The 9,935-nt window shown below is 50.2% G+C and overlaps 1 protein-coding gene across 1 annotated transcript; it reads left to right on the top strand.

Annotated features, from left to right (window-relative positions):
• Nucleotides 1–7,365: 7,365 nt before the first annotated feature.
• LOC138645908 (hemoglobin subunit beta-2-like) lies at nucleotides 7,366–9,542 on the top strand. The gene is made up of 3 exons (XM_069735395.1): nucleotides 7,366–7,531; nucleotides 8,646–8,868; nucleotides 9,336–9,542. Exons 1-3 carry the CDS (start codon nucleotides 7,440–7,442, stop codon nucleotides 9,462–9,464), a joined length of 444 nt encoding a protein of 147 aa, XP_069591496.1. The 5' UTR covers nucleotides 7,366–7,439; the 3' UTR covers nucleotides 9,465–9,542.
• The last annotated feature ends 393 nt before the right edge of the window (nucleotides 9,543–9,935 follow it).

Here is a 9,935-nt window from a genome sequence, read left to right as displayed (position 1 = left end):
TTCTGTCATGTGCTGCTGCCATCCTGCGCCCGTTCTGTCATGTGCTGCTGCCATCCTGCGCCTGTTCTGTCATGTGCTGCTCCCATCCTGCTGCCATCCTGCGCCCGTTATGTCATGCGCTGCTGCCATCCTGCGCCCGTTCTGTCATGTGATGCTCCCATCCTGCTGCCATCCTGCGCCCGTTCTGTCATGTGCTGCTGCCATCCTGCGCCCGTTATGTCATGTGCTGCTGCCATCCTGCGCCCGTTCTGTCATGTGCTGCTGCCATCCTGCGCCCGTTCTGTCATGTGCTGCTGCCATCCTACGCCCGTTCTGTCATGCGCTGCTGCCATCCTGCGCCCGTTCTGTCATGTGCTGCTCCCATCCTGCTGCCATCCTGCGCCCGTTATGTCATGCGCTGCTGCCATCCTGCGCCCGTTCTGTCATGTGCTGCTGCCATCCTGCGCCCGTTCTGTCATGTGCTGCTGCCATCCTGCGCCCGTTCTGTCATGTGCTGCTGCCATCCTTCGCCCGTTCTGTCATGTGCTGCTCCCATCCTGCTGCCATCCTGCGCCCGTTATGTCATGCGCTGCTGCCATCCTGCGCCCGTTCTGTCATGTGCTGCTACCATCCTGCGCCCGTTCTGTCATGTGCTGCTGCCATCCTGCGCCCGTTCTGTCATGTGCTGCTGCCATCCTGCACCCGTTCTGTCATGTGCTGCTGCCATCCTGCGCCCGTTCTGTCATGCGCTGCTGCCATCCGGCGCCCGTTCTGTCATGGGCTGCTGCCATCCTGCGCCCGTTCTGTCATGCGCTGCTGCCATCCTGCGCCCGTTCTGTCATGGGCTGCTGCCATCCTGCGCCCGTTCTGTCATGCGCTGCTGCCATCCTGCGCCCGTTCTGTGATGTGCTGCTGCCATCCTGCGCCCGTTCTGTCATGTGCTGCTGCCATCCTGCGCCCGTTCTGTCATGCGCTGCTGCCATCCTGCGCCCGTTCTGTCATGTGCTGCTCCCATCCTGCTGCCATCCTGTGCCCGTTATGTCATACGCTGCTGCCATCCTGCGCCCGTTCTGTCATGTGCTGCTGCCATCCTGCGCCCGTTCTGTCATGTGCTGCTGCCATCCTGCGCCCGTTCTGTCATGTGCTGCTGCCATCCTGCGCCCGTTCTGTCATGTGCTGCTGCCATCCTGCGCCCGTTCTGTCATGTGTTGCTCCCATCCTGCTGCCATCCTGCTCCCGTTATGTCATGCGCTGCTGCCATCCTGCGCCCATTCTGTCATGTGCTGCTCCCATCCTGCTGCCATCCTGCGCCCGTTCTGTCATGTGCTGCTGCCATCCTGCGCCCGTTCTGTCATGTGCTGCTGCCATCCTGCGCCCGTTCTGTCATGCGCTGCTGCCATCCTGCGCCCGTTCTGTCATGTGCTGCTGCCATCCTGCGCCCATTCTGTCATGCGCTGCTGCCATCCTGCGCCCGTTCTGTCATGTGCTGCTCCCATCCTGCTGCCATCCTGCGCCCGTTATGTCATGCGCTGCTGCCATCCTGCGCCCGTTCTGTCATGTGCTGCTGCCATCCTGCGCCCGTTATGTCATGTGCTGCTGCCATCCTGCGCCCGTTCTGTCATGTGCTGCTGCCATCCTGCGCCCGTTCTGTCATGTGCTGCTGCCATCCTACGCCCGTTCTGTCATGCGCTGCTGCCATCCTGCGCCCGTTCTGTCATGTGCTGCTCCCATCCTGCTGCCATCCTGCGCCCGTTATGTCATGCGCTGCTGCCATCCTGCGCCCGTTCTGTCATGTGCTGCTGCCATCCTGCGCCCGTTCTGTCATGTGCTGCTGCCATCCTGCGCCCGTTCTGTCATGTGCTGCTGCCATCCTTCGCCCGTTCTGTCATGTGCTGCTCCCATCCTGCTGCCATCCTGCGCCCGTTATGTCATGCGCTGCTGCCATCCTGCGCCCGTTCTGTCATGTGCTGCTACCATCCTGCGCCCGTTCTGTCATGTGCTGCTGCCATCCTGCGCCCGTTCTGTCATGTGCTGCTGCCATCCTGCACCCGTTCTGTCATGTGCTGCTGCCATCCTGCGCCCGTTCTGTCATGCGCTGCTGCCATCCGGCGCCCGTTCTGTCATGGGCTGCTGCCATCCTGCGCCCGTTCTGTCATGCGCTGCTGCCATCCTGCGCCCGTTCTGTCATGGGCTGCTGCCATCCTGCGCCCGTTCTGTCATGCGCTGCTGCCATCCTGCGCCCGTTCTGTGATGTGCTGCTGCCATCCTGCGCCCGTTCTGTCATGTGCTGCTGCCATCCTGCGCCCGTTCTGTCATGCGCTGCTGCCATCCTGCGCCCGTTCTGTCATGTGCTGCTCCCATCCTGCTGCCATCCTGTGCCCGTTATGTCATACGCTGCTGCCATCCTGCGCCCGTTCTGTCATGTGCTGCTGCCATCCTGCGCCCGTTCTGTCATGTGCTGCTGCCATCCTGCGCCCGTTCTGTCATGTGCTGCTGCCATCCTGCGCCCGTTCTGTCATGTGCTGCTGCCATCCTGCGCCCGTTCTGTCATGTGTTGCTCCCATCCTGCTGCCATCCTGCTCCCGTTATGTCATGCGCTGCTGCCATCCTGCGCCCATTCTGTCATGTGCTGCTCCCATCCTGCTGCCATCCTGCGCCCGTTCTGTCATGTGCTGCTGCCATCCTGCGCCCGTTCTGTCATGCGCTGCTGCTATCCTGCGCCCGTTCTGTCATCTGCTGCTGCCATCCTGCGCCCGTTCTGTCATGTGCTGCTGCCATCCTGCGCCCGTTCTGTCATGTGCTGCTGCCATCCTGCGCCCGTTCTGTCATGTGCTGCTCCCATCTTGCTGCCATCCTGCGCCCGTTATGTCATGCGCTGCTGCCATCCTGCGCCCGTTCTGTCATGTGCTGCTGCCATCCTGCGCCCGTTCTGTCATGCGCTGCTGCCATCCTGCGCCCGTTCTGTCATGTGCTGCTGCCATCCTGCGCCCGTTCTGTCATGTGCTGCTGCCATCCTGCGCCCGTTCTGTCATGCGCTGCTGCCATCCTGCGCCCGTTCTGTCATGTGCTGCTGCCATCCTGCGCCTGTTCTGTCATGCGCTGCTGCCATCCTGCGCCCGTTCTGTCATGTGCTGCTACCATCCTGCGCCAGTTCTGCATGCGCTGCTGCCATCCTGCGCCCGTTCAGTCATGTGCTGCTGCCATCCTGCGCCCATTCTGTCATGTGCTGCTGCCATCCTGCGCCCGTTCTGTCATGCGCTGCTGCCATCCTGCGCCCGTTCTGTCATGTGCTGCTGCCATCCTGCGCCCGTTCTGTCATGTGCTGCTCCCATCCTGCGCCACTATTGTATTATATGCCCCCGTATGCTGCTGCCATATATTAAAAAAAAAAATACCATACTCACCTATCGTCCGGCTCCACTGCAGGTGTGTCTTCAAGAAAATGGCGCCGGAAAGCGCGGACTGTGCAGGCGCCGATTCCGGCAGTAGGAATCGGCGCCTGCGCAGTCCGCGCTCTCCAGCGCCATTTTCTTGAAGACACACCTGCAGTGGAGCCGGAGTGTGTCTTCAAGAAAATGGCGCCGGAAAGCGCGGACTGCGCAGGCGCCGATTCCGGCAGCAGGAATCGGCGCCTGCGCAGTCTGCGCTTTCCGGCGCCATTTTCTTGAACACACACTCCGGCTCCTCTGCCTGTGACTGGACTCTGTCATAGCAGAGGAGCCGGAAGAAGCCGCACGCAGCGCTGGAACGGAGGACAGGTGAATATACTTACCCTCCCTCCTGGCGCGTCCACGGTCCCTGACTCTCCGGTGGAGATCGCGGTATGCGTTCAGTGCTTACGCATACCGCGATCTCCTGGGAGCGTCACTCTGTGGGGGCCAGAATGCGCCGGCGCTTGCGCCGGCGCAGTCTATAAAGGCTTCGGACAGAGTGACGCTCCCAGCGTTATATTATATATATATATATATATATATATATATATATGTATGCTCAAAAAATAAAGGGAATACTAAAATCCCACATCCTAGATATCACTGAATGAAATATTCCAGTTGTAAATTTTTATTCATTACATAGTGGAATGGGTAGAGAACAATAAAACCTAAAAATGATCAACATAAATCACAACTAATATCCCACGGAGGTCTGGAGTTGGAATGATGCTCAAAATCAAAGTGAAAAATGAAGTTACAGGCTGTTCCAACTTCAGTGGAAATGCCTCAAGACAAGGAAATGATGCTCAGGTGCGTGTGGCCTCCACGTGCCTGCATGATCACCTACAATGCCTGGGCATGCTCCTGATGAGGTGGCGGATGGTCTCCTGAGGGATCTCCTCCCAGACTTGGACTAAAGCATCAGCCAACTCCTGGACAGTCTGTGGTGCAACGTGACGTTGGTGGATTGTGGCAGACATGATGTCCCAGATGTGTTCAATCGGATTCAGGCCTGAGAAACGGGCGGGCCAGTCCATAGCTTCAATGCCTTCATCTTGCAGGAACTACTGACACACTCCAGCCACATGAGGTCTGGCATTGTCCTGCAAAAGGAGTAACCCAGGGCCAACCGCACCAGCATATGGTCTCACAGGGGGTCTCAGGATCTCATCTCATTACCTAATGGCAGTCAGGCTACCTCTGGTGAGCACATGGAGGGCTGTGCGGCCCTCCAAAGAAATGCCACCCCACACCATTACTTATCCACTGCCAAACCGGTCATGCTGAAGGCAGGCAGCAGATCATTCTCCACGGCATCTCCAGACTCTGTCACGTCTGTCACATGTGCTCAGTGTAAACCTGCTTTCATCTGTGAAGAGCATAGGGTGTCAGTGGTGAATTTGCCAGTCCTGGTGTTCTGTGGCAAACACCAAGCGTCCTACATGGTGTTAGGCTGTGAGCACAACCCCCATCTGTGGATGTCGGGCACTCAGACCATTCTCATGGAGTCAGTTTCTAACTCTTTGTGCAGACACATGCACATTTGTGGCCTGCTGGAGGTCATTTTGCAGGGCTCTGATAGTGCTCCTCCTGTTCCTCCTTGCACAAAGGCTGAGGTAGCGGTCCTGCTGCTGGGTTGTTGCCATCCTATGGCCCCCTCCACATCTCCTGGTGTACTGGCCTGTCTCCTGGTAGTGCCTCAAGCCTCTGGACACTACACTAACGGACACAGCAAACCTTCTTGCCACAGCCACAGCTCACATTGATGTGCCATCCTGGATGAGTTGCACTACCTGAGCCACTTGTGTGGGTTGTAGAGTCCGTCTCATGCTACCACGAAAGCACAACCAACAATCAAAAGTGACCAAAACATCAGTCAGAAACCATTGGTACTGAGATGTGGTCTGCCCAGAAACCCGATGTTTACCCTGGTTACCATCCTAAAAGTAAAAAAACAACCGCTACATACTTACCTACCGCTGTCTGTCCTCGGCGCTCTGCTTCTCTGGTCTGGCTGTGAGCGCCGGGCAGCCGGAAAGCAGAGTGGTGACGTCACCGCTCTGCTTTCCGGCCGCTGTGCTCACAGCCAGACCAGAGAAGCAGAGTGCCGAGGACAGACAGCGGTAGGTAAGTATGTAGCGGTTGTTTTTTTACTTTTAGGATGGTAACCAGGGTAAACATCGGGTTACTAAGCGCGGCCCTGCGCTTAGTTACCCGATGTTTACCCTGGTTACCAGCGAAGACATCGCTGAATCGGTGTCACACACGCCGATTCAGCGATGTCAGCGGGAGATCCAGCGATGAAACAAAGTTCTGGACTTTCTTCCCCGACCAGCGACAGCACAGCAGGGGCCTGATCGCTGCTGCCTGTCACACTGGACGATATCGCTAGCGAGGACGCTGCAACGTCACGGATCGCTAGCGATATCGTCTAGTGTGACGGTACCTTTACAGTCTGCCGGCTATAGTAACCTGTTCAGAAGTTATTAACATTTTGATGGTAAAAATACATTTCTTCATTTCTGTTAGGCTACGTTCAGACTAGCGTTGCGCGCCGCTGCGTCGGCGACGCAACGCACGACGCACACAAAAACGCGGCAAAACGCACACAAAAACGCTGCGTTTTGCGACGCGTGCGTCGTTTTTTGCCGAAAATCGGACGCAAGAAAAATGCAACTTGCTGCGTTTTCTTGGTTTGACACTAGCGGCAAAAAAGACGCAAGTGTTGCAAAACGCAACACACAAAAACGCATGCGTCCCCCATGTTAAACATAGGGGCGCATGACGCGTGCGTCGCCGCTGCGTCGCCCGACGCTAAGGCGACGCACACTAGCAGAACGCTAGTGTGAACGTAGCCTTATGCCACTTTGCATTAATCCCTGAAAGCACTTGAAGGGTTAATAAACTACTTGGAAGTAATTTTGAATATGCTGAGTGGTGCTCTTTTTAAAATGTTATCACTTTTGGGGGTTCCCAATATGTAGGACCCTCAAGGTCATTTCAAAAGTTAATAAGTCACTAAAAAAATAAGTTTTCTAAATTTCCTTGAAAAAATGAAAAATTACTGCTACATTTTTAAACCTTCTAAAATGTGAACAAAATAAAACAACATTGTACAAATGTTACTGATGTAAAGCCGACATGAGGGAAATGTTATTTATTAATACTTTTGGGCGGTATGACTATCTGGATTAAAGGGATAATCATTCAAAGTTTGAAAATTGATAATTTTTGAATGTTTTGTAAAATTTCTGATATTTTTATAAATAAACGCAGAAAATATCGACATCAATTTACCATTATCGTAAAGTTATGACGTGGCAATAAAAAACAATTTCAAAATCAATGAGATATCTTGAAGCGTTCCAGAGTTATTATCACATAAAGTGACACTGGTCAGATTTCAAAAATTTTGCCCAGTCTCTAAGTGGTTAAAGATTAATATATATAAAAAAGGGGGGGAAACACATGACGGATCACCTAGCTGTATCTGTACTGTAGGTTTCCAGTGTAACATACGTATTGTAATATAAATACACTATATGTAAGTAGGCTAGCTGATATATCCAAAATGGCAATGTGCAAATGCTGCCTGTTCATTCATACAAACATAGAGTTTTTACAAGTAAACATAGAACGGTTAGTAAGCGATTCTAAAGCAAGAAGACCCCCATGATATAACATGCTATGTAGAATAACCCCCTGCATGCCTCTATGTAAAATAAACCCACACTGAGGAATAACATGGGACAGCAGAATCCTATGAACTCCATATTACGGTTAAGTACAGTACAGATGAGGCCTTAGTGTCGTTCACAGTGAACCATGAATTGCAATAATCAATGTATTGAACACTTTTTTTTTTTTTTAAGTTATCAGATGATTGTGGTTAGCAGGAGGATGACACAGCCAAAATGTACATGGGTGGGCTGGAGGACGGTCACTATAAAAATGACACTCCGGGGCTAAGATGTACAGCACGCTGCAAGATATCCATATCTGACAACCTCCAACCCAACCGCAACAATGGTGCACTGGACTGCCGAGGAGAAAGCTGCCATCACATCCGTCTGGGCCAAGGTTAATGTTGAGCAGGATGGGCACGATGCCCTGACAAGGTAACAGGATGGAAATATCATCTCTCTTCTATTAATACTTATACCTTCATTATATTACGTGTGCTTAGTTCCTTTTTTCCTTCTAACGCTTCATATAGTTCAGATAAATCATTGTGAAAACCACAATGTATAATGCTCTACGATAGTTTCCTAGAGCTACAGCTCTGCTATGTGTAGCATAAATATTGATCTCCTATGAAAGCCGGCAATGGGCATGGTTTGTAATGTGCTTCCAATATTGAATATTAAAAAATATTGCATTATCTCACCTTCACCTGGGATAAGGCTTCCTGCTCAGCATCCCGCCCCTGGCACAGGTGTGTTTTAGATGAATATCAAAAGCCAAAAAATAAGTCCAGCATCATGCATAAAAAACTTACCGTAATCATATTTGTTCCCATAACTTTAAAAATCCACAGTGCAGAAAAAAACAATGTCCACTACTGAAATGTTCAAGCGCACTCAGCCATAGGATGGATTTTTGTTGAGCAAATTAATATGGCAAGTTTTTTTTAATTCCCCATGCTATGACTTATTGTTTTGCAGTTTGCTATAATAAGCTATACTCACTTATTAACTCACCACCACTCCAGCACCACTGCGCCGATGCTCCCTCTGTCTTGTATTGATGATGCTCTTCTAATCAAACTCATGTGACCGCTGCAGTCAATCATCAGCCACAGTTAGCGTGTGAATGCTAAAGCTTGTGATTGGCTGCAACAGTCACGTGAGCATGGTCAGAATATCAGCACTGCAGCACAGTTCACAAAAACCAGAGGGACTGCGGCTATGCTGGATTAATGGAGGAGTTAGAAGTATACATGTTATTTTATTAATACATTTTACTATTTTGGTACAGTGCATTTAGTCATAATTTTAAGACTTTTTACAACTCCATTAAACAAATACAGATCCAATACTTTTCATATCTGAGAGTTTACTGCAGTTAATATATATACATAAAATATAATTTATATATTTATTTAATAGATTTTTTGAGGGAACAATAAGGATAATGTGGACGATTGAAGATTTATAAAATTTAGCATGATAATTTTTTATATTTCTTAAAAAAATACAGTATGTAGTAATAAATTATTATATGTCTCGTTAGGCTACTGGTCGTGTACCCCTGGACCCAGAGATACTTCAGCTCCTTCGGAAACCTGTCTAATGTCACCGCCATCTCCGGCAATGCCAAGGTGAAGGCTCATGGCAAGAAGGTGCTCACAGCTGTCGGCGGTGCCATCCAACACCTGGATAATGTGAAAAAGCACCTGGCTGACCTCAGCAAGTCCCATGCCCTGAAACTTCATGTGGACCCCGAGAACTTCAAGGTAAGGAAGTAACAATTACAAAGTAAATATATTTCAGTTTTCTCATGCAAATTCGTATCTATGAAACTGAAATGGGGTAAAGAAGGTTATATTTTCAGTCTTGGACTTACACTTCTGCCCTGAAACAGCAATGTTACTTCATTCTTACTTGTGACAGCAGACTACTTTTATTTATAGTATTATTCACTAATAATTTTACTTCCCTTTTGATAAAATATTGTGAACAAGCCACCGTGTATTACCGGCTAGTGGTTCAGGTCCTTTGGATATAATGGTGTACTTTATCCACAGTAGTCTGAATATTGAACTATCACGTGAACTATATGTGTGAATGTTAATATGTCTTATTATATTAGACGAGTATCACAATGTCACATATGTTATATTTCCCTGACTAGTCACTTATATGGCTAATCTCCTGTTGCCCTCTTTGGATTATCCTTAAACTGTTTGCTCTTCTTCCACAGCGTCTGGGAGAAGTTCTAGTCATCGTCTTGGCCTCCAAGTTGGGATCTGCATTCACCCCTCAGGTCCAGGCTGCCTGGGAGAAGTTCATCCATGTCTTGGTGGCTGCTCTGAGCCACGGCTATTTCTAAATCACCAAGATGTTTCATGTGAAAATGTTGTCACTGGCATTTAGAGAGGAAAATAAAAAGAATTTCTGAAACATCTGAGTGGTTGGAAACATCTTTTTTCTTGTTACGCACGAAACGCACTTAATTCACACACATAAATTAACAAGTTCAAACCAAAGGTTCATTTATATCTGCTAAGCTGTGGCCCAAAACAACCACTGGCCAACTAGTTGCAGCTGATTTCCAGTTGTGTAATAGCCTGTATGGTCTTTAATAGATGATTTGGTGCACGCAGGATGCTATTCTTCTCAGCAGCAGAGGTCCTGTTTAGAAAGGTGGATGTGCTACTGAGACTGATGATCTTTAGTGCAAACCAAAAGATAACAGCTTCTTATTCAATGGTCCCAAATAGCCCCTCATTTGATGGACCCAAACAGCCTCTCATTTGATCGTCCTCCATTGATGGCTCAATGCGGCCCCAAACAGCCCCCA

Source organism: Ranitomeya imitator, chromosome 7 (assembly GCF_032444005.1).
Source record: "Ranitomeya imitator isolate aRanImi1 chromosome 7, aRanImi1.pri, whole genome shotgun sequence".
Lineage (NCBI taxonomy): Eukaryota > Metazoa > Chordata > Amphibia > Anura > Dendrobatidae > Ranitomeya > Ranitomeya imitator.
This window is presented reverse-complemented; position numbering and strand designations above follow the sequence as displayed.

Bases quoted from the DNA above. Each gene is read 5' to 3' on its own strand.
- LOC138645908 (XM_069735395.1), top strand. From the start codon at position 7,440: ATGGTGCACTGGACTGCCGAGGAGAAAGCTGCCATCACATCCGTCTGG. The intron at 7,532-8,645 runs GTAACAGGATGG...ATGTCTCGTTAG, and splicing joins GGGCACGATGCCCTGACAAG to GCTACTGGTCGTGTACCCCT. The intron at 8,869-9,335 runs GTAAGGAAGTAA...CTTCTTCCACAG, and splicing joins TGGACCCCGAGAACTTCAAG to CGTCTGGGAGAAGTTCTAGT.